Source organism: Rhamphochromis longiceps, linkage group LG3 (genome assembly GCF_057381845.1).
Source record: "Rhamphochromis longiceps isolate RC_006_pf linkage group LG3, R_longiceps_female_GT1.1, whole genome shotgun sequence".
Classification (NCBI taxonomy): Eukaryota; Metazoa; Chordata; class Actinopteri; order Cichliformes; family Cichlidae; genus Rhamphochromis; species Rhamphochromis longiceps.
Window position 1 is genome coordinate 71,947,216 of NC_140559.1, and position 27,188 is coordinate 71,974,403.

General features: G+C 45.2%; 1 protein-coding gene across 1 annotated transcript in view; it reads left to right on the forward strand.

Moving 5' to 3' along the window:
* The window catches only part of LOC146676677 (protein NLRC3-like), a 157,268-nt gene extending 131,380 nt beyond the window's left edge, over positions 1-25,888 (forward strand). The window contains exon 10 of the mRNA XM_085402108.1: positions 25,436-25,888. Coding sequence (XP_085258234.1) covers positions 25,436-25,451 — 16 coding nt within the window. The 3' untranslated portion in view covers positions 25,452-25,888. The remainder of the gene's footprint in view (positions 1-25,435) is intronic.
* Positions 25,889-27,188: the final 1,300 nt, after the last annotated feature.

A 27,188-nucleotide genomic window follows, 5' to 3' on the forward strand; every position in this document is an offset into this window, starting at 1 on the left:
TCCGTGACCTCGTCTGGTATCTGCTCCCTCCTCTGTAAGAGACAGTAAAGGAAAACACGTCTCTGCCTAGTCTTGAAAATCTAATCTTATCATCCATTGTTCTTCTAGGGCCTCTTCTTCTTGTGGCCTCAGCTAACTGCTAATATTTAAATGGCTAATATTAACATGTGTGCCAGCCAGGTTAACATTTATGATGAACTATGATTAATTAACTGATGTTGAAACTGGAGCTTTACTGACCTCTGAAATTCCTCCTAAAGTGTTATTCAGTGTTGTGACAGTCAGCTGCTTCAGCTGCTGCTGGGATGGGCTGTGGCAAAGAGAACAGAGAAAATCTAAATCAGAGTTTTTCTCTGAATTAAAAGCAAGGAAACAACAATATATTCTACATGGTGAAACTGATGGTTTATGGTGTTTGGGTCTGTTTTTCTGTATTTATGCAGATAAAGTGTAAACTCAGATGAATTATACCATCAAATGTTAAAGGAAAATATCAGGATGAGTGTCTGTGAGCTGAGAAGGACGTGAAGCGAGCAGTTTATCCCAGAGCTGAAGCTGCTCTGTGTGCAGAGATGAGCTCAGATTCCTGCTGTGATTGATCAACAGTCACAGAAATGTAGACTTGTAGTTATTACTGCAGTATGGTCACAGCAGATACTGATAAACATGTATTATGAGGATGGATGATCAAGTTTCTCACTCTCTCCTTTAAATCTCAGTTTTTTCTTCTTCACAGTTTATCTGTTAATTTATTAATGAATAACACTGAAAGAGTTTCTGTTATATTTCCCCTTGAACATCAGCTTATTAGGGCGGCATTAGGAAATAGCCCCCCTCCAAAGAATGAATAAATGAATGATGATAATAATAAAATGATTAAAAAGCAGAGCTCAGAGTGGTAGAATGGTCAAACATGGATCCACGGGTGGTTCAACTGCATTTGGTGACGTGACCAAAGTAAATCTTTCAAATAATCCCACCATCAACGGGATGTTGTCTCCTTTACTACGGTTACTTTACTTGGTCACCGTGTGAATTTCTTTGAAATGAACCAAATTCTTTTATTTGTTGGTTGTTGCATATTTAACCTCTACAGTCAGGAAAGGAGGAGATGAGGCCTCAACAATGTTGGGTTGTAGCTGTGGTTCAGGTTAGAGTGAGTGTCCATGGAATAAATGTAAGTCAGTGAACTGGAAACATGACTGTGTTCAAACTTTGTTTTCCTTTTTATAATGAGTCTAATCAAAGGTGGACAGAAGTATCTCCACTGTGACTTTTCTGTGTCACCATCAGAGCTTCTGCACAGTGTTGTCAAATCTGGATGTTTGTCACTAACAGTCACTGATTGTAGTGATAAAGAAATGTGTTCACAGAGGGAGGAAGAGGAAGAGGAGTGGTGTTTGTGAGGAGGAGCAGCTGTCCTGCTGTGCTTTGTGTCAGGACGTCCTGAAGGATCCAGTCTCTACCAGCTGTGGACACTGGTTCTGCAAACAGTGCATTTCCTCATACTGGGACCAGTCTGCTTCATCAGGAGACTCCTCCTGTCCCCAGTGTGGAGAAAGATCCAGAAGCAGAGCTGGACTGCAGACAGCCAGTCAGAGCAGCTGTGTACAAAGTAAGACTGAACATCTGTCTGCTGATGGACTCATTTCTGAAAACTGGACTTCTTGTGTTGTTCAGACATTGAAGAGTTTTCTTTCTCTTTAGTCTCATTGTTTTTCTTTCTTTCAGCAGATGTTGGTCTGCAGGAGGTTTTAGATGAACATAAGATCAGTCTGAGAAGGAGATGTGAACGTGTGACTGAAGGAAGTGATGAAACAGGAAGTAGAACCCTCCTCAACACCATCTACACTGAGCTCTACATCACAGAGGGACAGAGTGAAGAGGTTCATACCCAACATGAGGTGAGGCAGCTGGAGACAGCTTTCAAGATGGACGCCCTCCATGACGCTCCAATCAGGTGCCAGGACATCTTTAAAGCCTTACCTGACCAACAGAGACCTATCAGAGTGGTTCTGACCAACGGCGTGGCTGGTGTTGGAAAAACCTTCTCAGTGCAGAAGTTCACTCTGGACTGGGCAGAGGGCTTGGAGAACCAACATGTCAGTGTGGTGGTTCTGCTTTCATTCAGGGAGCTGAACCTGATCAGAGATGAGCAGTACAGTCTTCTGGAGCTGCTCCATGTTTTCCATCCAACATTACAGAAGGTCACAGCAGAGAAGCTGGCTGTCTCTCAGCTTTTGTTCATCTTTGACGGCCTGGATGAAAGCAGACTTTCATTGGATTTCACCAACAGGAAGCTGCTGTCTGATGTCACACAGAAGTCATCAGTCAGCCAGCTGCTGACAAACCTCATCCAGGGGAATCTGCTTCCCTCGGCTCTCGTCTGGATAACTTCCCGACCCGCAGCAGCCAATCAGATCCCTCCTACATGTGTTGACAGGCTAACAGAAGTACGAGGCTTCACTGACGCCCAGAAGGAGGAGTACTTCAGGAGGAGATTCAGTGATGAAGAGCTGTCCAGCAGAATCATCTCCCACATGAAGACATCCAGGAGCCTCCACATCATGTGTAGTATCCCAGTCTTCTGCTGGATCACTGCTACAGTTCTGGAGCACATGTTGACTACAGAGCAGAGAGGAGAACTGCCCAAGACCCTGACTGACATGTACTCACACTTCCTGCTGGTTCAGACAAAGAAGAAGAAGAACAAGTACCATGAAGGACGTGAGACGAGTCCACAGGAGCTGACGAAGGCTGACAGGGAAGTTCTTCTGAAGCTGGGGAGGCTGGCGTTTGAACATCTGGAGAAAGGAAACATCATGTTCTACCAAGAAGACCTGGAGCAGTGTGGTCTGAATGTGACAGAGGCCTCGGTGTACTCAGGAGTTTGTACAGAGATCTTCAAAAGAGAGTGTGTGATCTTCCAGAAACCAGTCTACTGCTTTGTTCATCTGAGCATTCAGGAGTTTCTGGCTGCTGTCTACATGTTCCACTGTCACACCAACAGGAAGACAAAGGTGCTGAAGAACTTTTTGGGAGATTTTTGTTATGATTCTGACTTTGATTTTGACTATCATGATTATACTAATTTGCTTCGGTTTCCCCACATTAAACCATCTCTGGATGATTTCCTGAGCAGAGCCATTAAGAAATCCCTCCAGAGTAAAAATGGCCACCTGGACCTGTTTGTTCGCTTCCTTCATGGCCTCTGTCTGGAGTCCAACCAGAGACTCTTAGTAGGTCTGCTGGGTCAGACAGAGATCAGTCCAGGAACCATCCAGAGAGTCATCAACAACCTGAAGTGGATGAACAGTGATGAAATCTCTCCTGACAGAAGCATCAACATCTTCCACTGTCTGATGGAGATGAACGACCTCTCATTATTTCAGGAGATCCAAGAGTTCCTGAAGTCAGAGAACAGATCAGAGAAGAAACTCTCTGAGATCCAGTGCTCAGCTCTGGCCTTCATGCTGCAGATGTCAGAGGAGGTTCTGGATGAGTTGGACCTGCAGAAGTACAACACATCAGTGCTGGGACGACAGAGACTGATTCCAGCTGTGAGGAGCTGCAGAAAGGCTGGGTGAGTCCAGATGTGATCATTAACATCATTGATCAGTGTAGCTTAGTAGTTTAATGTCGAAAATAAAATCAGATTGTAACCACAAAGTGTTTGTGTCCGTACGCTGCAACCTTCCACACCATTCCTTTATTGTACAGACTCAGCAGCAGCTCCATGGATCCCAAATCCAAGAGTGGAGAACAGATTTGAAGTGTGTCACATCCATGCAGTCACAGCTGTTTCCACCATGTTTCCACTGATATTAATCCTGTTCAATGACACGTTTCATATCAGTGAATATGTTCTTTAGGACGTCCACTGACATTTAGTATTTAGTATTTATTTATTTATTGTCATTGTCAAGAACAATGAAATTGCGTTTGGGGCTTCCATACAACCCCCAAAAAAAGAAGAAAATAATAAATACCCCTTAAAACCCAAGTGTACATATTTAACCCAGTGTGACTCCAATGCAATAAGACAATCCTTAGCAATAATGTTCGTAGAAATTCAGACAAAGACCTGAGAAACATGACAAAATACAACAATGCAACCCATTCAATATTATTGTACTGTGAGATATGATATCAGATATGATAGTTATCTATTTAAGAAAGAGGGGGGGGGGGGGGCAGGAGGGGGAAGAGAATAAAGATATGATGCACCAATGCAGACCAGTTCATTGCTATTAAGAAGTTGGATATGGTTATTGTCCGTGAGAGGGGGGCAGAGAGTTCAGGAGCCTCACAGCCTGTGGATACAGGCTGTTGGCCAGTCTGGATGTTCTGGCCTGTATAGACCTGTACCTTCTCCCTGAGGGCAGCAGATGGAAAAGGTGGCGCGCAGGGTGATGTTGGTCCCGCAGGATACTGTGCACCCTCCTCAGACAGCGAGTGGGGAAGATATTACTGATCTCTGGCAGACTTGTTCCAATAATTCTGCCAGCTTCTTTCACCACCCGCTGGAGTGCTTGCTGATCGGCCTTGGTGCAGCTGGGGAACCACACTAGAAATCCATACGTCAGAACGCTGCTGATGGCACAGTTGTAGAAGTTCAACATCAGAGATCTGGGAATGTGTGCGCTCCGCAGTCTCCTCAGGTAGTAGAGGCGCTGTTGGGCCTTCCGTACAACTGAGGTGATATGGTTGCCCCAGGACAGGTCCTCGGTCACAGTTACCCCCAAGAATTTAAAACTGCTCACCCTCTCCACCGCCTCACTGCCAATGAAGAGAGGCAGATGGTTGTTATGACCCCTCTTCCGGAAATCTACAATGATCTCCTTGGTCTTTTTGGTGTTTAAGACCAAGTTATTGTCGTGGCACCATGACTCTAGTTGTTGCACCTCTGTCCTATAGTTTGTCTCATCATTGTTGGATATAAGTCCGAGCACTGTAGTGTCATCTGAGCATGTTTAAGTGTCCTGCTGGAAATCACTCAAATCATCCATGAAATCCATGAAAAATCCTTTTAGTGTTTCTAACTTCACCCTCTGTCCTCTCTCTCTCTCTCCATCCTCCTCACTGCTTCTTTCACTGATAATCACACAAACATCGTATTCAGCTACAAAATAACACAATAACATCATCTGATGATCATTATTATAAGAGCAGGATCCATATTTGATATCAGAGTAACACACTGCTTGGTTATGTGCAGTCATCATCAGTGACTGTGGGTCAAACAGAAGCTCTCTGATTGGTTGCTGACCTTGGTCACCTGTCCACTCTCACCTGTTTGTGTTTGCTCTCTCTTTGCTGTCTCCATCCTCTCTCTCCTTTCTCTCCCTCTCTGTCTTTGTACGTCACTCAGGTCCAATGGAAACAGTGACATTTACAAACCAATCAAAGACAAACTGATCCATGTCAGGTTATAACAATATTCAAAGTGAATACAGGCTGCTGCTGGACACAGACAGGTAACATCATTTTGACTTGCTGTCACCTGGATCTGGACTCATAAACACTGAAGCCCTGAACAGGAATACAAATCATTTTCTGCCAACTAGCGACACACCAGCAGATAATGGCTCAGAAAGCTCAAATGAGCCAATCATTTCTGTGTTTAGTTCCCCTGAAATCAGATCTGATATCAGCAGCTCTGAGTTCATTCATCATTATTGTCCAGTGATGAGATTTCTGCTCCGTTTGGTAACAGTCAGCAGGTTTTTCCTGCGTGTGGACGTGAACAGTCGTACCTGACAGCAGGTAGCAAACAGAGATCATCTTTCCAGCTGGAACTCTTCACTGAGCTGAACTCATTCAAAATGTTCTGGAGTCAAAACAGGAAGCAGTCCAAATGTGTGTCTTCACTCTGACTCTGGATCAGATCTTAGTGACAGACTGTGGACATTGGGGCGATCGTGGCTCAAGAGTTGGGAGCTCGCCTTGTAATCGGAAGGTTGCCGGTTCGAGCCCTGGCTTGGATAGTCTCGGTCTTTGTGTCCTTGGGCAAGACACTTCACCAATTGCCTACTGGTGGTGGTCAGAGGGCCCGGTGGCGCCAGTGTCCGGCAGCCTCGCCTCTGTCAGTGCGCCCCAGGGTGGCTGTGGCTACAATGTAGCTTGCCATCACCAGTGTGTGAATGTGTGTGTGAATTCACTGGATGACTGGATATGTAAAGCGCTTTGGGGTCCTTAGGGACTAGTAAAGCGCTATATAAATACAGTTAATAAAAAAATTATGGAAGCCTAAATGTGACACCATCTTCCTCCTTCATCTGCAGATTAAAGCCAAACAAAGATTCTCATTAAAAGTCTTCAGGTCTGAGAGAGACTCAATCGTTGTGTCATGTCAAACACAGTAAGAGGAGCTGAAGCACAGATGTGAAGAGCAGATTCATCAGATTATGACCTCACTCTGTTTTGTCTTCATATACATTCAGTCTGTGTTTATAATGCAGATTTTCTGCTTTTATAATAACACATTTTATATTTTCTATCATCACAGACTGACTCAGTGTCGACTCTCAGAGTCTCACTGTGAAGTTGTGGCCTCAGCTCTGAAGTCCAACCCCTCCCATCTGACAGAGCTGGACATGAGTAACAACAACAACCTGCAGGATTCAGCAGTGAAGCTTCTGTGTGCTGGACTGGAGAGTCCAAACTGTCGACTGGAGACTCTGAGGTGAGTTCACTGACTGCAGCTGTTGTAGATTTTCTATATTTCAGGTCTTTGATGTTTGAAACTTTCTTTAGTTCCGAAATGTTCAGGATGTGTCTGAAGACAAATGTGAAGAAGTTTGAGTGCTTTCAGAAATGTTGTCTTTCCAAACGACTGAACAACAGTTTTTCCTTTTGGCTCCAAACAGAAGTGACAGACTTGAGCAGGGTTCATTTAAAGGCTGACAGAAGTGGAGTGGTGATGGGGAGATGTTTGACAGGACAGTGTTTCAGCCTCCACAGGTTCATGTTGTGCTCCATCAGTCAGTGAAGATGAAGTCAGTGCTGATGAGGCTGTAGAGTGTGTGAGGGATGTGAATGAGGATGATGAAGATCTGATGATAGCAGATAAAAACAGGCTGCAGAGACTTTGAGCCATACAGGGCACACAGTGTGTGTACAGAACAGCTGAAATCATTATGGAGGCCTCACTGGGATATGGAAGCATCACAGTACAGCTTCAGTGAAGCATTAAAGTCTCTGATATGAGATGAGAAATGAAGCAGCCAGAGCTTTTTCATGAGTGGAAATCCACTGTGACTGTGAGCTGCTGCTACAGCCTCCAGATTAGCCAGCAGCTCATCCTGCTCAACATTTCCTCACCAACTTTAATGGAAGTGTGATGTTTTCAGCTGGAGTGATGGTCAGGGTGGCCTCCCTCTCCTCTTCTTCTCCTCTTCCTCTTTCATTTGTAAAGCCACTTCTGCTGCTTTCATTCATTTGGAAGTCCTGTAGCTGAGTTTGGGAGAGACTAACAGCCTCGGCAGCAGAGGGGAGAAAGGCTGTAACACCACCACTTTACTCTGTTCTACCTGTCACATCATTTTATCAGGAAACAAATATGCTCATGTTTTTCCTATGTTTGTCTTGAAGATGTAAGAAGATCACATGGTGCTTTTTATTATTGTGTTGGTTTGTTTCCTGTCTCTTGGATGGAGCCCAGCTGTGCGTGGCCCCTGGGCCTGTGGTCAGAGTGTGTGCTGGATAATCCGGCCCAGGATGAGGCCAAACTGACATGGGATGAAATGTCTGTCACATAATTGAGCTTAGTGTAGTTTCATTTCTGCACAATTTAAAAACAACCAAAACTTTGTTCTGTCTTTTCTATGATATACTGTAGACTTTCTTTGATACTGTGTCCAAAAGGAGCAGCTTTTACTTTGAAGGGGAGGCGTCCCTGTTTCCTCTTCAGGTTGGATGATGGAAGCAAATGAGTGTGTGATGTTCTTTCAGTGTTGCACTTTGTAGACGCTCCCTGAGCACTGGTCTCACAGCCAGCTGCACATAGAGACCAGTGTTGTTAGTCCAGGTCAGAAGATGACTTGTTGGAATGAAAATGAGCTTGTAGTTTGTCTGCTTTAATAATGTGACTGGAAAAAGGTGTTGGACTTCAAATATGTCCATTTCTTTCACACTTCACCTTTAAAAGTGAAGCCTTGTGGTTCCTGGAAGGAAAAACACGACTTTTTCAAGTCTTTGTCCTGTTTTTATGAGAAATGTACGACTTTACTGTGAAACATTCAGAGTTTTTTTCTCTTGTTGTGTTTGTTTGAAGCTGCTTCCTGTTGGCTTCAGCTGTTTGGAGTTTCCATTTTCTAAACTTCTACATTCTGAACCTTCTTCAGCTCTGAACAGATGATGAAACACTGAATGATTTCAAGCTCACACTTTGTCTAATAAACTTACATCTTTCATTCTTTATACAGATTGATGGACTGTTGTTTGTCAGAGATCAGCTGTGATTATCTGGCAGCAGCACTGAAGTCCAACCCCTCCCATCTGAGAGAGCTGGACCTGAGCTCCAACAACAAGCTGCAGGATTCAGGAGTGAAGCATCTGTGTGGTTTCCTGGAGAGTCCAGGATGTGGACTTGAAACTCTGAGGTCAGTCAGCATGTTTTAGTTGTGCTGAGATGAATATGATGTGAAAGTTGTGCTGACACTAAACTGCAGACATCAGGCTGATATTATACTGATCCACACTGAGGATCTTCATGGTAAAGTCTGTTTTCTTCTTCTCTGGTTTAGTCCATTGACTGCAGCAGAACAATGTTCACATTTCAAACAGTGAGACTCAACGTATGGCCCGCGCCCCACACGCGGCCTGCCCACCTTTCCTGATTCAGAGAGAGGGGACCCTGATTAACTGTGTAGTGTTCTTCCTCACAGTTCTAAGTATCAGACACAACAATGAATAATCCACAGCTGACTGTCTTTAGCAGGTCAAAGGTCACGGCACACAGCAGACAGTGGGAAATATTATAATTCTGATCATTTATCAGCACATATCCATATGTATAAAAACAAAGCTGACACTGTGAGACTTGATCAGAGGTGTGATCATCACAGCAGAGGCCTTTGTGTCAAAGTCACTGAGGATCAAACAGAAACACATGAAGCAGATTTTCCTGTTCTGGCTTTTTATAGCAGATAACCTTCAAAATATTCTGCAGTCCATCAAAAACTGAAGCAAACCATGAATCAACATGTGAACATGAGCTGATGCTGCTGAAGTGAAGCAAAGTTACAGAGGTTTGATTACAGACACAGCTGAGAGTTTGTAATCTGTCATCATTTTAAAAGGTTTACATTTCTTCAGTATTGAACAGCAGAAATGAGGCTTTGTTTTGGGAGGCCGACAGCAGTGAACACAACAGCAGACTGGTGCGTAATAAGCAATGAATAATGCAGGAAACAGATTTTTGAAGGTAAACTGTTCTTGAAGTACACTGAGAGAGAGAGAGCTGTGCAGGAAGTAAACGTCAAAGTCAGAGAGAATTCATGACGATGTTCATCAAACGTAAAGCGTAGTTTGGATCTTCTTCTGCTGCTGGTTCAGTCAGTTTTGGTTGGAGACAGATGAAACCTGCAGCTTCAGGATCTGTGAGCTGTCCACTTTCAGCCCCGACGGCGTGTCCGTGTACGTGCCGTCGAGTGAACGATCCACGCTCTGTGTTTCCATCTTTGTGTGTTTAGCTGCTCTCATTTACTGTTTTATCTGTTTGCTTGTTGTTGAAATACTTTTGGGAGCTTTAACCTGAGATTCTGGCAAAATACATTTATATTAAAAATCAATTCAGGATTGAATGAATCAACATCGCTTTATTCCAATTAAAACCATTTAAATAGGAAAATCCATTTTTTACACCCGCCTCTAATGCTGGGTAATGTCAGCTGGTCCATGTGCAGCTGGCTGTGAGGCTCAGGGAGCGTCTACAAAGTGCAACACTGAAAGAACATCATCCATAAATATTGAGTAATAACTCAAGGTTCAAGGTTCTTTATTTGTCACATGCATAGTTATTGTAGAATATATATATACTGGAAGTGCTGGGTATACAAGTCTGGCCTAAGTCTTCGGTCAGAAAGACTGCAGCAGTCCAGGAGTTTAGTTCACCGTCTTTAATGGAGCTTCACAGAAGATATGCACTGATAATTGTGGCAGGTGCAGTATCGGTGACTATAAGCATGGTTGTCTGGAAACAGAAACAGGTAACACTATAATTATCAGGCTCAAAGACAACCAAGCAACAATCAGAACACATCATCTACTCAGACACAGCAATATTTTACAATGTCCACAAGGGGTCGCCGTAAGACCAGAAGTTGGCTAAATAGCACATATCTTCCCAGTTGCTAGTACTAAGGCAAGCATGTGGCAAGCTAACAACAGTTAAACTAAACAATAAACAACAGAAAAATCCTTTAACCGCGGGATATAATCATTGGGGGAGATTCTGGCCACTGGTATTAACTTAGTGCTAGTTAATTAAATAATTAAATAAACCTACTAATGTGGTAGCAGTGTACTGAAGCATAACTTTAGCTTAAACATACACAAAAAACTATAACTATTATCATACCAGTTAACCTGTCAAAGGCAATAACACTTACAGTCTCATTAACGCACACGGAATCACACAAACTGCGATACAACTGCCATGCTCTGCTGTTGCTTTTCGTCCCTCACTCTCCCTCTGCGTGATGCGCACATGATCACTGGTGCGCTCATTTGGGTGCGCTTGGTTCTTGCCTCTAGACATCCTGAGGCCGAGTCAGCAGGGAATTTGCACAGTTATACAAGTATAACACACAGTGAAATGTAGCCTGACACGCTCCTCGACATGTGCAAAAATTGGGGGGGGGGGGGGGGGGGGGTGTAGAGGAAGAACATTATATACATATATATATATAAAAACACCCAGCACGCCCCTGCGGGCGGTTTATCCTTCAAGCTCGGGTCCTCTACCAGAGGCCTGGGAGCTTGAGGGTCCTGCGCAGTATCTTAGCTGTTCCCAGGACTGCGCTCTTCTGGACAGAGATCTCCGATGTTATTCCCGGGATCTGCTGGAGCCACTCGCCTAGCTTGGGAGTCACCGCACCTAGTGCTCCGATTACCACGGGGACCACCATTACCTTCACCCTCCACATCCTCTCGAGCTCTTCTCTGAGCCCTTGGTATTTCTCCAGCTTCTCGTGTTCCTTCTTCCTGATATTGCTGTCATTCGGAACCGCTACATCGATCACTACGGCCGTCTTCTTCTGTTTGTCTACCACCACTATGTCCGGTTGGTTAGCCACCACCATTTTGTCCGTCTGTATCTGGAAGTCCCACAGGATCTTAGCTCGGTCATTCTCCACCACCCTTGGGGGCATCTCCCATTTTGACCTCGGGACTTCCAGGTTATACTTGGCACAGATGTTCCTGTACACTATGCCGGCCACTTGGTTATGGCGTTCCATGTATGCCTTGCCTGCTAGCATCTTGCACCCTGCTGTTATGTGCTGGATTGTCTCTGGGGCATCTTTACACAGCCTGCACCTGGGGTCTTGCCTGGTGTGATAGACCCCAGCCTCTATGGATCTTGTGCTCAGAGCTTGTTCTTGTGCTGCCATGATTAGTGCCTCTGTGCTGTCTTTCAGTCCAGCTTTGTCCAGCCACTGGTAGGATTTCTGGATATCAGCCACCTCCTCTATCTACCGGTGGTACATACCGTGCAGGGGCCTGTCCTTCCATGATGGTTCCACGTCTCCCTCCTCTTTCTTGGGTTTCTGCTGCCTGAGGTATTCACTGAGCACTCGGTCAGTTGGGGCCATCTTCCCAATGTATTCTTGGATGTTCGTTGTCTCATCCTGGACTGTGGTGCTGACACTCACCAGTCCCCGGCCCCCTTCCTTCCGCTTAGCGTACAGCCTCAGGGTGCTGGACTTGGGGTGAAACCCTCCATGCATGGTAAGGAGCTTTCTTGTCTTTATGTCAGTGGCTTCTATCTCCTCCTTTGGCCAGCCTATTACCCCAGCAGGGTACCTGATCACGGGCAGGGCGTACGTGTTGATGGCCCGGATCTTGTTCTTACCATTTAGCTGACTCCTCAGGACTTGCCTGACCCTCTGCAGGTACTTGGTGGTTGCAGCCTTTCTAGCGGCCTCTTCATGGTTCCCATTTGCCTGCGGGATCCCCAGGTACTTGTAACTGTCCTCTATGTCTGCAATGTTGCCTTCTGGTAGTTCAATCCCCTCAGTTCTGACTACCTTCCCTCTCTTTGATACCATCCGACTACACTTCTCCAGTCCGAACGACATTCCAATGTCATTGCTGTATAGCCTGGTAGTGTGGATCAGTGAATCGATGTCTCGTTCACCCTTGGCATACAGCTTGATGTCATCCATGTACAGGAGGTGGCTGACAACTGCTCCGTTCCGTAGTCGGTATCCGTAGCCAGTCTTGTTAATGATCTCACTGAGGGGGTTCAGGCCTATGCAGAACAGCAGTGGGGACAGAGCATCTCCTTGGTAGATCCCGCACTTGATGGTGACTTGTGCTATGGGCTTGGAGTTGGCCTCTAGTGTTGTACGCCACATCCCCATTGAGTTCCTGATGAAGGCTCTTAGGGTCCCATTGATCTTGTACAATTCTAGGCATTCCAGTATCCAGCTGTGGGGCATTGAGTCATAGGCCTTCTTGTAATCAATCCAGGCAGTGCACAGGTTGGTCAGTCTGGTCTTGCAGTCTTGGCTGATTGTTCTGTCTACCAGTAGCTGGTGTTTTGCGCCTCTGGTATTCTGGCCAATTCCTTTCTGTGTCCCGCTCATGTATTGACCCATGTGCCTGTTCATCTTAGCCGATATGATGCCTGACAGGAGCTTCCATGTAGTACTGAGGCAGGTTATTGGTCGGTAGTTGGAGGGGACCCGTCCCTTCTTGGGGTCCTTGGGGATCAGGACCGTCCGGCCTTCAGTTAGCCATTCCGGGTGTCTCTCGCTAACTAGCAGCTGGTTCATTTGTGCTGCCAGACGCTCGTGGAGTGCAGTCAGCTTCTTCAGCCAGTAGGCGTGAACCATGTCGGGCCCTGGTGCTGTCCAACTCTTCGTACTGGAGACCCTTTCTTGGATATCTGCCACTGTGATGGTTACTGGACCCTGTTCAGGGAGGTCGCTGTGGTCTGCCCTCAGATCCTCTAGCCACTGAGCATTGCCGTTATGGGTTGCATCCTTCTCCCATATGCTCTTCCAGTATTGCTCCGTCTCCAGCCTTGGTGGTGCTGTTCTCTTATTGTTCCCTTGCCACTGAGAGTACACCTTTGCTGGTTCTGTGGAGAACAGCTGGTTCATTCTCCTGCCTTCTATCTCTCTGGTGTACCTCCTCAAGCGGCTGGCCAAGGCTGTGAGTCTTTGCTTGGCAGTTTCCAAGGCCTCAGGTATGGACAGCTTGCTGTATTTCTTAGGCACCTTATTTGTCGCACCTTGCTGCAACTCCGTTAGTTGGCTAACCTCCCTCCGTGCTACTTTGATCTTGCCCTCTAGCCTCCTTCTCCATGGAGGGTACTGCCCCTTGTCGCTTTTCAACTTGTAGCCAAGCATCTCACTGATCACTGCTGCCGTATTGTAGATCAGCTTGTTAGTGTCGGTAATCGTGGTTGTAGGTATTGCCCGTAGTGCTGCATTAACATCATCTAGCAGACCTTCTGAGGGTACTTCACGTAATCTTGGTAACCGGCTACGGGGGATCCAGGTTTCAAGCTTGGCCATGATCCTATTTTTCAGGTCAGTTCCTCTCGCACTCAACGATCCTTCTCCTATCGCACTTGGGGCTATGTACCCAATCTCGGGTGGGGGTGATGATATCGCCCCCCTGACCTGGCGTCCTGACTCCTCCTTGCCGTAGCATTTGTGTTGTACCTCGTCAATCTCTAGCTGTGAGAGCAGTCCCTTCTTTCGAATGTTGGAACACTGAGCTACTAGTTGTTTCGCCGTCATTGTGGATGTTGGGTATCGAAGAATCCATAGGTCCCTCATCCTATTCATGTAGCCCCTTCCGCCGGGGTTACTTGCGTAGTAGCATTCCAACAACGCCCTGTTTTCGTCTCTTGCCCACCGATGCCTTCTTGTTCCAGTAGCCCACTTTTCATCAGGGTGCCCTGGTTCCTCAACACCTGACGTGGACCTTGTTGATCCGGGCGACGTCGGATCAATGGCACCCAACACCACTGTGTCGTCAGCAAACTTCACTATGGTGTTGGAGCCATGGGTGGCCACACAGTCTGAAGTGTAGAGGGAGTAGAGCAGTGGCGAGAGGACACATCCCTGAGGTGCTCCTGTGTTGATGGTGATGCTGTTGGAGAAGCACCTGCCCACCCTCACCACCTGAGTTCTGCCAGTGAGGAAGTCCAACACCCATGCACACAGACGGCTGTTAAGTCCCAGATCCCTCAGCTTTGTGAACAGTCTGCAGGGCACTATTGTGTTAAATGCTGAACTGTAATTAACAAACAGCATTCGCACATAGTTACCCTGTTTCTTGTCCACATGGCTGAGAGTGGTGTGTAGGACGTGGGCGATGGCATCCTCTGTGGATCTGTTGGATCTGTAGGCGAACTGCAGCGGATCTGTGGTGTCTGGGATGGAGGAGGAGATGATGTTCTTCAGCAGTCTCTCAAACACCTTCATTACTACCGAGGTCAGTGCAACTGGCCAGTAATCGTTCAGGGATGAGGGTTTGCTGTTCTTGGGCACAGGGATGATGGTGGATCTTTTGAAGCATGTGGGGACCACAGACTTCGCCAGGGACTCGTTGAAGATGTAAGTGAACACACCTGCTAGCTGGTCAGCACAGCAGCGCAGTAGACGGCCGGTGATGCCGTCTGGCCCCGCCGCTTTCCTTGTGTTCACTCTCCTCAGTGCCGCTCTGACGTCATGCTCCGCGATGCTGGTCACCGGTCTCTCGCTGATGACGTCACTGTCCTCGGTAGTCATGCGGTAGATAGCATTAGCCGCCTGGCTAACCTCGAAACGGGCGTAGAACCGATTCAGCTCGTTGGTGAATGCAGAGTCGGCGTTGATCGGCGCAGTGTCCCTGGCTTTGTAGTCCGTAATGGTGCGTAGTCCGTGCCACATACTCCGTGTGTCGCCCTGGTGGAAGCGGGACTCCACACGTTCCCGGTACCGGCGTTTGGCATCTCTCACCGCGCGCCGCACGCCGTATGAGGCCGCTTTGTAGGCGCTCATATCGCCAGTGGCGAGACCCGCGTTGTAGGAGGCGGTCCTGGCGTTTACTGCAGTGCGGATCGATCTGTCCATCCACGGTTTCTGGTTTGGGAATGTGGTGACTCTCGCAGTAGGGATAATCTCCTCCGCTAGCATATTGACGAAGCATACTGCTACTTCCGTAAACTCGTCGATGTCGACTGCGCATGCTCTGAACATGTCCCAGTCTACGTCGTTGAGTGCGTCCTGTAGCGTAGCTTCTGATTGGGCAGTCCACCGTTTTACTTCCCTCGTGGTCACGTCTTCCCTCCGTATGCTTTGTTTATACTGGGGAATGAGGAAGATGGCGTTGTGGTCAGACTTCCCAAAAGCCGGGTGTGAGACAGCTTTGTAGCCCTGCTTGTATGGCGTGTAGCAGTGATCCAAAATCCGATCCCCTCTCGTTGGACACGAGACATGCTGGTAAAAGTTTGGCATGACTTGTCTGAGGTTCGCTTTGTTAAAGTCTCCTGCTACAATGAGGGCTGCGCCCGGGTCCTTGTTTTGAAGCGAGCTCAGCACATCATGTAATTCGGACAAAGCCATACCTATGTCCGCTTGGGGTGGGATGTAGACCACCGTGGCGATGACTGAGTTGAACTCACGGGGCAGATAGAAAGGGCGGCACTTAATGCTCAGGAACTCCAGATGTGGCGAGCAGCCGCTGGAGAGAGTAGAAATGCTCCTGGCATCACACCACTTTCTGTTTACCATGAAACACACTCCTCCACCTTTGGTTTTGTTCGACTCTGCCGTTCTGTCCACGCGGAGCACAAAGAATGAATCCGACGGAGTTACGGCCTGGTCCGGCACGGTGGGGGTCAGCCATGTCTCCGTGAAGCACAGAATGTTGCAGTCCCTCATGTCACGTTGGAAGGTGACCCTTGCTCTTAGGTCATCGAGCTTGTTCTCCATGGATTGTACATTGGCCAGTAGGATACTGGGCAGTGGTGCGCGATGCGCCTGCTGTCTCAGTCTGTTCTTAATACCAGCGCGTTTTTGCCGGCGCTTCTTTGTTCTGCGCCTCGGATGAGCGGCCCGTCCTTTGTTGTTCTCTGCGCCGCGTAGAATCTCTGGCGGCCAGGAAGGGTCAGGTTTAAAAGTGTCCAAGATTAGATGTGCAACCTTGGCACCGATGTTTACAAGTGATCCGCTGTCGTATACTATAAGACTAGAGGATTTTGGGATGTAAACCAGAGCAAAAAAAAAAAAAAACTGGACTCTCATACAGCGAGACTCAAATGCCTTTAAACATCAGCTTATCCTTCTGATCCAAATCCAACACTGAGTTTGTAAAAACATGTTTGTCAATCATTTTGTTTGGTTTCTGAGGAAAATGATTCAATAACTTGCTGCTAATACACAACATTTCATCATATTTCCTCATAAGCCTCTCTCGTCTGACCATTTGATCCCATTTGAATTTGCAATAAAGGATCCACAGAGTTTGGTGACAATAATGACAGTAGATGTTTGTGTGAAAGTGCTGGAAGCAAATGAGTGTGTGATGTTCTTTCAGTGTTGCACTTTGTAGACGCTCCCTGAGCACTGGTCTCACAGCCAGCTGCACATAGAGACCAGTGTTGTTAGTCCAGGTCAAAAGATGACTTGTTGGAATGAAAATGAGCTTGTAGTTTGTCTGCTTTAATAATGTGGCTGGAAAAAGGTGTTGGACTTCAAATATGTCCATTTCTTTCACACTTCACCTTTAAAAGTGAAGCCTTGTGGTTCCTGGAAGGAAAAACACGACTTTTTTAAGTCTGTGTCCTGTTTTTATGATAAATGTACGACTTTAATGTGAAACATTCAGAGTTTTTTCTCTTGTTGTGTTTGTTTGAAGCTGCTTCCTGTTGGCTTCAGCTGTTTGGAGTTTCCATTTTCTAAACTTCTACATTCTGAACCTTCTTCAGCTCTGAACAGATGATGAAACACTGAATGATTTCAAGCTCACACTTTGTCTAATAAACTTACATCTTTCATTCTTTATACAGATTGTGGGGCTGTGGTTTGTCAGAGATCAGCTGTGATTATCTGGCAGCAGCACTGAAGTCCAACCCCTCCCATCTGAGACAGCTGGATCTGAGCAGGAACTACAACCTGCAGGATTCAGGAGTGAAGCATCTGTGTGGTTTCCTGGAGAGTCCAGGATGTGGACTTGAAACTCTGGGGTCAGTCAGCATGTTTTAGTTGTGCTGAGATGAATATGATGTGAAAGTTGTGCTGACACTAAACTGCAGACATCAGGCTGATATTATACTGATCCACACTGAGGATCTTCATGGTAAAGTCTGTTTTCTTCTTCTCTGGTTTAGTCCATTGACTGCAGCAGAACAATGTTCACATTTCAAACAGTGAGACTCAACGTATGGCCCGCGGCCTACACGCGGCCTGCCCACCTTCCCTGATTCAGAGAGAGGGGACCCTGATGAACTGTGTAGTGTTCTTCCTCACAGTTCTAAGTATCAGACACAACAATGAATAATCCACAGCTGACTGTCTTTAGCAGGTCAAAGGTCACGGCACACAGCAGACAGTGGGAAATATTATAACTCTGATCATTTATCAGCACATATCCATATGTATAAAAACAAAGCTGACACTGTGAGACTTGATCAGAGGTGTGATCATCACAGCAGAGGCCTTTGTGTCAAAGTCACTGAGGATCAAACAGAAACACATGAAGCAGATTTTCCTGTTCTGGCTTTTTATAGCAGATAACCTTCAAAATATTCTGCAGTCCATCAAAAACTGAAGCAAACCATGAATCAACATGTGAACATGAGCTGATGCTGCTGAAGGGAAGCAAAGTTACAGAGGTTTGATTACAGACACAGCTGAGAGTTTGTAATCTGTCATCATTTTAAAAGGTTTACATTTCTTCAGTATTGAACAGCAGAAATGAGGCTTTGTTTTGGGAGGCCGACAGCAGTGAACACAACAGCAGACTGGTGCGTAATAAGCAGTGAATAATGCAGGAAACAGATTTTTGAAGGTAAACTGTTCTTGAAGTACACTGAGAGAGAGAGAGAGCTGTGCAGGAAGTAAACGTCAAAGTCAGAGAGAATTCATGACGATGTTCATCAAACGTAAAGCGTAGTTTGGATCTTCTTCTGCTGCTGGTTCACTCAGTTTTGGTTGGAGACAGATGAAACCTGCAGCTTCAGGATCTGTGAGCTGTCCACTTTCAGCCCCGACGGCGTGTCCGTGTACGTGCCGTCGAGTGAACGATCCACGCTCTGTGTTTCCATCTTTGTGTGTTTAGCTGCTCTCATTTACTGTTTTGTCTGTTTGCTTGTTGTTGAAATACTTTTGGGAGCTTTAACCTGAGATTCTGGCAAAATACATTTATATTAAAAATCGATTCAGGATTGAATGAATCAACATCGCTTTATTCAAATTAAAACCATTTAAATAGGAAAATCCATTTTTTTACAGCCGCCTCTAATGCTGGGTAATGTCAGCTGGTCCATGTGCAGCTGGCTGTGAGGCTCAGGGAGTGTCTACAAAGTGCAACACTGAAAGAACATCATCCATAAATATTGAGTAATAACCGGACTCTCATACAGCGAGACTCAAATGCCTTTAAACATCAGCTTATCCTGCTGATCCAAGTCCAACACTGAGTTTGTAAAAACGTGTTTGTCAATCATTTTGTTTGGTTTCTGAGGAAAATGATTCAATAACTTGCTGCTAATACACAACATTTCATCATATTTCCTCATAACCCTCTTTTGTCTGACCATTTGATCCCATTTGAATTTGCAATAAAGGATCCACAGAGTTTGGTGACAATAATGACAGTAGATGTTTGTGTGAAAGTGCTGGAAGCAAATGAGTGTGTGATGTTCTTTCAGTGTTGCACTTTGTAGACGCTCCCTGAGCACTGGTCTCACAGCCAGCTGCACATAGAGACCAGTGTTGTTAGTCCAGGTCAGAAGATGACTTGTTGGAATGAAAATGAGCTTGTAGTTTGTCTGCTTTAATAATGTGACTGGAAAAAGGTGTTGGACTTCAAATATGTCCATTTCTTTCACACTTCACCTTTAAAAGTGAAGCCTTGTGGTTCCTGGAAGGAAAAACACGACTTTTTCAAGTCTTTGTCCTGTTTTTATGAGAAATGTACGACTTTAATGTGAAACATTCAGAGTTTTTTCTCTTGTTGTGTTTGTTTGAAGCTGCTTCCTGTTGGCTTCAGCTGTTTGGAGTTTCCATTTTCTAAACTTCTACATTCTGAACCTTCTTCAGCTCTGAACAGATGATGAAACACTGAATGATTTCAAGCTCACACTTTGTCTAATAAACTGACGTCTTTCATTCTTTATGCAGATTGAGTGACTGTGGTTTGTCAGAGATCAGCTGTGATTATCTGGCAGCAGCACTGAAGTCCAACCCCTCCCATCTGAGACAGCTGGAGCTGAGCCTGAACAACAAGCTGCAGGATTCAGGAGTGAAGCATCTGTGTGGTTTCCTGGAGAGTCCAGGATGTGGACTTGAAACTCTGAGGTCAGTCAGCATGTTTTAGTTGTGCTGAGATGAATATGATGTGAAAGTTGTGCTGACACTAAACTGCAGACATCAGGCTGATATTATACTGATCCACACTGAGGATCTTCATGGTAAAGTCTGTTTTCTTCTTCTCTGGTTTAGTCCATTGACTGCAGCAGAACAATGTTCACATTTCAAACAGTGAGACTCAACGTATGGCCCGCGGCCCACACGCGGCCTGCCCACCTTTCCTGATTCAGAGAGAGGGGACCCTGATTAACTGTGTAGTGTTCTTCCTCACAGTTCTAAGTATCAGACACAACAATGAATAATCCACAGCTGACTGTCTTTAGCAGGTCAAAGGTCACGGCACACAGCAGACAGTGGGAAATATTATAATTCTGATCATTTATCAGCACATATCCATATGTATAAAAACAAAGCTGACACTGTGAGACTTGATCAGAGGTGTGATCATCACAGCAGAGGCCTTTGTGTCAAAGTCACTGAGGATCAAACAGAAACACATGAAGCAGATTTTCCTGTTCTGGCTTTTTATAGCAGATAACCTTCAAAATATTCTGCAGTCCATCAAAAACTGAAGCAAACCATGAATCAACATGTGAACATGAGCTGATGCTGCTGAAGGGAAGCAAAGTTACAGAGGTTTGATTACAGACACAGCTGAGAGTTTGTAATCTGTCATCATTTTAAAAGGTTTACATTTCTTCAGTATTGAACAGCAGAAATGAGGCTTTGTTTTGGGAGGCCGACAGCAGTGAACACAACAGCAGACTGGTGCGTAATAAGCAGTGAATAATGCAGGAAACAGATTTTTGAAGGTAAACTGTTCTTGAAGTACACTGAGAGAGAGAGAGCTGTGCAGGAAGTAAACGTCAAAGTCAGAGAGAATTCATGACGATGTTCATCAAACGTAAAGCGTAGTTTGGATCTTCTTTTGCTGCTGGTTCAGTCAGTTTTGGTTGGAGACAGATTGTTATGGCCCGTCTAGGCGCGGCCAGACCACAACATAAAGGGTGATCCATCCCCGTCCAACCCCAAGCAGCACGTCACACACTTAATACTTTGTAACTGTGATTTATTTACAATGAGTGCAGTTAAACAAAGGAAGGGAGCATATCATAACTTCAGGGTGAACCTAAGGCCAAAACAAGAGACATAAGGTAGCCTATCTCAGGAATAAATACAACTTACCTACGCAAAAGAACTAACTCAAACGACAATCACTTTCCTCCCTGCCTAAAAAAAAACAGGAGAAAACTGATCAAACAAAAAGGCGGTCCACCCCTACATGCTCTTACATTAACCAACATAGTGACACAGTTAACGGTCTGCCGGTTGGGTTGGGCCATAGATGAACGACATGGCAGTCCCTGGCGGTATCTTCTTATCTGCTGCCAGCCATCCACCCTGGATGCACCAATCATGGAGGCGCACCTGCACACTCAAATTTACATATAATTACGACAACAGTCGTAACACTGATGAAACCTGAAGCTTCAGGATTTGTGAGCTGTCCACTTTCAGCCCCGACGGCGTGTCCGTGTACGTGCCGTCGAGTGAACGATCCACGCTCTGTGTTTCCATCTTTGTGTGTTTAGCTGCTCTCATTTACTGTTTTATCCTCTAATGCTGGGTAATGTCAGCTGGTCCATGTGCAGCTGGCTGTGAGGCTCAGGGAGCGTCTACAAAGTGCAACACTGAAGGAACATCATCCATAAATATTGAGTAATAACTGGACTCTCATACAGAGAGACTCAAATGCCTTTAAGCATCAGCTTATCCTGCTGATCCAAGTCCAACACTGAGTTTGTAAAAACGTGTTTGTCAATCATTTTGTTTGGTTTCTGAGGAAAATGATTCAATAACTTGCTGCTAATACACAACATTTCATCATATTTCCTCATAACCCTCTTTTGTCTGACCATTTGATCCCATTTGAATTTGCAATAAAGGATCCACAGAGTTTGGTGACAATAATGACAGTAGATGTTTGTGTGAAAGTGCTGGAAGCAAATGAGTGTGTGATGTTCTTTCAGTGTTGCACTTTGTAGACGCTCCCTGAGCACTGGTCTCACAGCCAGCTGCACATAGAGACCAGTGTTGTTAGTCCAGGTCAGAAGATGACTTGTTGGAATGAAAATGAGCTTGTAGTTTGTCTGCTTTAATAATGTGACTGGAAAAAGGTGTTGGACTTCAAATATGTCCGTTTCTTTCACACTTCACCTTTAAAAGTGAAGCCTTGTGGTTCCTGGAAGGAAAAACACGACTTTTTTAAGTCTTTGTCCTGTTTTTATGAGAAATGTACGACTTTAATGTGAAACATTCAGAGTTTTTTCTCTTGTTGTGTTTGTTTGAAGCTGCTTCCTGTTGGCTTCAGCTGTTTGGAGTTTCCATTTTCTAAACTTCTACATTCTGAACCTTCTTCAGCTCTGAACAGATGATGAAACACTGAATGATTTCAAGCTCACACTTTGTCTAATAAACTTACATCTTTCATTCTTTATACAGATTGTGGGGCTGTGGTTTGTCAGAGATCAGCTGTCATTATCTGGCAGCAGCACTGAAGTCCAACCCCTCCCATCTGAGAGAGCTGGACCTGAGCTGGAACAACAAGCTGCAGGATTCAGGAGTGAAGCATCTGTGTGGTTTCCTGGAGAGTCCAGGATGTGGACTTGAAACTCTGGGGTCAGTCAGCATGTTTTAGTTGTGCTGAGATGAATATGATGTGAAAGTTGTGCTGACACTAAACTGCAGACATCAGGCTGATATTATACTGATCCACACTGAGGATCTTCATGGTAAAGTCTGTTTTCTTCTTCTCTGGTTTAGTCCATTGACTGCAGCAGAACAATGTTCACATTTCAAACAGTGAGACTCAACGTATGGCCCGCGGCCCACACGCGGCCTGCCCACCTTTCCTGATTCAGAGAGAGGGGACCCTGATGAACTGTGTAGTGTTCTTCCTCACAGTTTTAAGTATCAGACACAACAATGAATAATCCACAGCTGACTGTCTTTAGCAGGTCAAAGGTCACGGCACACAGCAGACAGTGGGAAATATTATAATTCTGATCATTTATCAGCACATATCCATATGTATAAAAACAAAGCTGACACTGTGAGACTTGATCAGAGGTGTGATCATCACAGCATAGGCCTTTGTGTCAAAGTCACTGAGGATCAAACAGAAACACATGAAGCAGATTTTCCTGTTCTGGCTTTTTATAGCAGATAACCTTCAAAATATTCTGCAGTCCATCAAAAACTGAAGCAAACCATGAATCAACATGTGAACATGAGCTGATGCTGCTGAAGTGAAGCAAAGTTACAGAGGTTTGATTACAGACACAGCTGAGAGTTTGTAATCTGTCATCATTTTAAAAGGTTTACATTTCTTCAGTATTGAACAGCAGAAATGAGGCTTTGTTTTGGGAGGCCGACAGCAGTGAACACAACAGCAGACTGGTGCGTAATAAGCAATGAATAATGCAGGAAACAGATTTTTGAAGGTAAACTGTTCTTGAAGTACACTGAGAGAGAGAGAGCTGTGCAGGAAGTAAACGTCAAAGTCAGAGAGAATTCATGACGATGTTCATCAAACGTAAAGCGTAGTTTGGATCTTCTTCTGCTGCTGGTTCAGTCAGTTTTGGTTGGAGACAGATGAAACCTGCAGCTTCAGGATCTGTGAGCTGTCCACTTTCAGCCCCGACGGCGTGTCCGTGTACGTGCCGTCGAGTGAACGATCCACGCTCTGTGTTTCCATCTTTGTGTGTTTAGCTGCTCTCATTTACTGTTTTATCTGTTTGCTTGTTGTTGAAATACTTTTGGGAGCTTTAACCTGAGATTCTGGCAAAATACATTTATATTAAAAATCGATTCAGGATTGAATGAATCAACATCGCTTTATTCCAATTAAAACCATTTAAATAGGAAAATCCATTTTTTTACACCCGCCTCTAATGCTGGGTAATGTCAGCTGGTCCATGTGCAGCTGGCTGTGAGGCTCAGGGAGCGTCTACAAAGTGCAACACTGAAAGAACATCATCCATAAATATTGAGTAATAACTGGACTCTCATACAGCGAGACTCAAATGCCTTTAAACATCAACTTATCCTGCTGATCCAAGTCCAACACTGAGTTTGTAAAAACATGTTTGTCAATCATTTTGTTTGGTTTCTGAGGAAAATGATTCAATAACTTGCTGCTAATACACAACATTTCATCATATTTCCTCATAACCCTCTTTTGTCTGACCATTTGATCCCATTTGAATTTGCAATAAAGGATCCACAGAGTTTGGTGACAATAATGACAGTAGATGTTTGTGTGAAAGTGCTGGAAGCAAATGAGTGTGTGATGTGCTTTCAGTGTTGCACTTTGTAGACGCTCCCTGAGCACTGGTCTCACAGCCAGCTGCACATAGAGACCAGTGTTGTCAGTCCAGGTCAGAAGATGACTTGTTGGAATGAAAATGAGCTTGTAGTTTGTCTGCTTTAATAATGTGACTGGAAAAAGGTGTTGGACTTCAAATATGTCCATTTCTTTCACACTTCACCTTTAAAAGTGAAGCCTTGTGGTTCCTGGAAGGAAAAACACGACTTTTTCAAGTCTTTGTCCTGTTTTTATGATAAATGTACGACTTTAATGTGAAACATTCAGAGTTTTTTCTCTTGTTGTGTTTGTTTGAAGCTGCTTCCTGTTGGCTTCAGCTGTTTGGAGTTTCCATTTTCTAAACTTCTACATTCTGAACCTTCTTCAGCTCTGAACAGATGATGAAACACTGAATGATTTCAAGCTCACACTTTGTCTAATAAACTTACATCTTTCATTCTTTATACAGATTGTGGGGCTGTGGTTTGTCAGAGATCAGCTGTGATTATCTGGCAGCAGCACTGAAGTCCAACCCCTCCCATCTGAGACAGCTGGAGCTGTACGGAAACAAGCTGAAGGATCCAGATGTGAAGCAGCTGTCTGATCTTCAGCAGAGTCCAGACTACAGACTGGAGACTCTGGTGTAAGTAGAGTGATGGAGTGAGTGGGTGGTGCTGTCAGCAATATTGTACTAAACACAGTCAGTATGAAACAAAGATCCAGTGTTTCCTGTAAAGCTGCAGCTTCTCAGTGAAGCTGTGAGAGGAGAATGGTGACAGGCTTCAGGATTGGACACAAACACTTCCTGTTTCTGACCTTCACCATAGTAACAGCTGACACGCTCTGCTCAAACACTGTCAACAGCCAATCAGCTCTCTGAACAAAGCAGCACGCAGACCAATGACTGCATTCATTTCCAAGTTTAAAGCAGTGAAGAACACAGTCTGTAGGTGAGGAAGAATTTAGTGAGAGCAGATGTTTGGATGGAATTCCTCCAGTTAACAGCTGGAACCGTCCATCTGGATTGTTGGGCTTGTTGTTGGGGTTCCTACAGAGCTCAGAGTGGACACACCAAGGTTCTTCTAATGAATGAAAGTCCAAACTCAAACTAGGAGGGAAAAACATTTTCATCAACTTCAATAAAAATCCAAAGATTAGAAAAAGTGAAGCAACAATGAGTCCTAGTACAGTCCCAGCACTGAAGTCCCTGCTGCTCTTTATACTGGATGTGCTGCATCACTGACTGACAGCTGATGAAGAGTCTCTGGAAACACTCGTTTATCTCCTCTGCTCTTCCTTCTTCTCTCTGCAGGTGGAGGCGATGGTAAACAGGACGGTGTGTGTGCTGAGAGAGGAGGAGCTGTGTCCTGATGATCCAGAGAGGTTGAAGCAGCAGCAGCTTGTGTGTAGAGACGCTCTGACTGGGCCATGTTACTGGGAGGTGGAGAGGAGAGCTTCATCCAGCAGTGACTGACAGAGGAATGAGAAGAAGTGCAGATGACTGTCAGTGCTGCAGAGTGAACTGCTCTGAGAACAGCTCCACTGTCAGACACAATGTAGAGTCCAGCATCATCCCTGTGTGTCCCTCTGGATCTGACAGAGGATCATCAGTGTATCTGGACTGCTCTGCTGCTGCTCTGTCCTTCTACAGTCTCTGCACAGTCTCTGTCTGACTCTGGCTTCAGACCCTCCTGGATCAAACTCACCTGGAAAGACTTTCAAACATCACTCAATAGATTTGAATACAGAATATATTTGATATATACTGTAGATGTACTGTAGAGTTGCAGTTTGTCACTTGTAAATACAGTCTGTGAGCAGCTGTGAGCTGAAAGATCTTTCTAGAAACAGGAAATGTTTTCACTCTTCTGTTGCTTTTTCATATATTTCCACAACATTAATATTGATCCCACCTGTCTCACCTGTTTCATGCTTTTATACATAATAACAGGACACGTGTGATCTGAACGCTGCTGTGGTTGCTGTGCTGCACGTCTTCATTTAGATAACAGAGACATCTAGTGGTTCAGAGGGAGAACTGCAGGAGGTGGAGCTGTGTTTTAGCATGGAAAACTTTTTATCTTTTAGGCGCAGATACAAATATGACAAGTATCAGTGTGAGATACAAAAGGTCACATCAGTCAGCAGAGGGAACAGTGATCACACAGCAATGTAAGAATAGAAACATAACAGTGAATCTGGACATGTATACAGAGGGAAGCAAACAAACAGGATGTAACACTACATTAAAGCCACAAATGTGAAGAAAACAAACACAAAGGAAAATATATTTGATCTCAGGAATCCAAATCAGATGCTTTAGAGCAGGGGTCGGCAACCCTGGGCACGCGTGTCACAGCTGCCACGTGAAGGGTTAACTGATGGCACGACCATAGCTGGACTGGCCATCGGGCATACTGATGGTGATTATTCGTTTTTATGGACCGATGATGTTTTTTTTATTTTTTTGTAACGGTATAAACGATGGAAGGTGGTGGATTGGCTGGATGCTGGTCGATGTGTAAAAATAAGTCAGTTGTTTGGTGGTGGCTATGGCGGAGCTTCCACAGAGGCAGCAGGTGGATGAGGGAAAGGGGAGGCAGGAGGAGCAGAGACCCGAGGCGGCCGCCGGTGTTCCAGATCAACTGGCGTTTAGATCAACTGGCGTTGGTCGAACAGATGTGTGGCAGTCTTGCGTTTCAGGAGCTGCTACCGACAAACCAGCAAAAAAACGCCAAATGTGTCACCTGTGACACTTGTGAGGTTATCTCAAACACACTCCGTCAGTCTTGATGCTGTTGAACAACAAAATGTTTAAAAATGTGGCGAGTTTACCTGGTGATATCCTCATGCGCGACGCGATCGCGAAAACAGCAAACAATTAACACCACGCCGATGTTGTTCACAGGACAGCAAGAGTAAACGATCGGGAGACCCTTGTCGTCGTTATCGTTCCACTCGCACGGTTTATTTCACCGAATTCAGCGTTTTTGCTCCACAACTAAAGCGAGCAGTTTGCTCTGTGCACTAACATGGAGTCGAGTCAACCAGCGCCACCTCTGGCC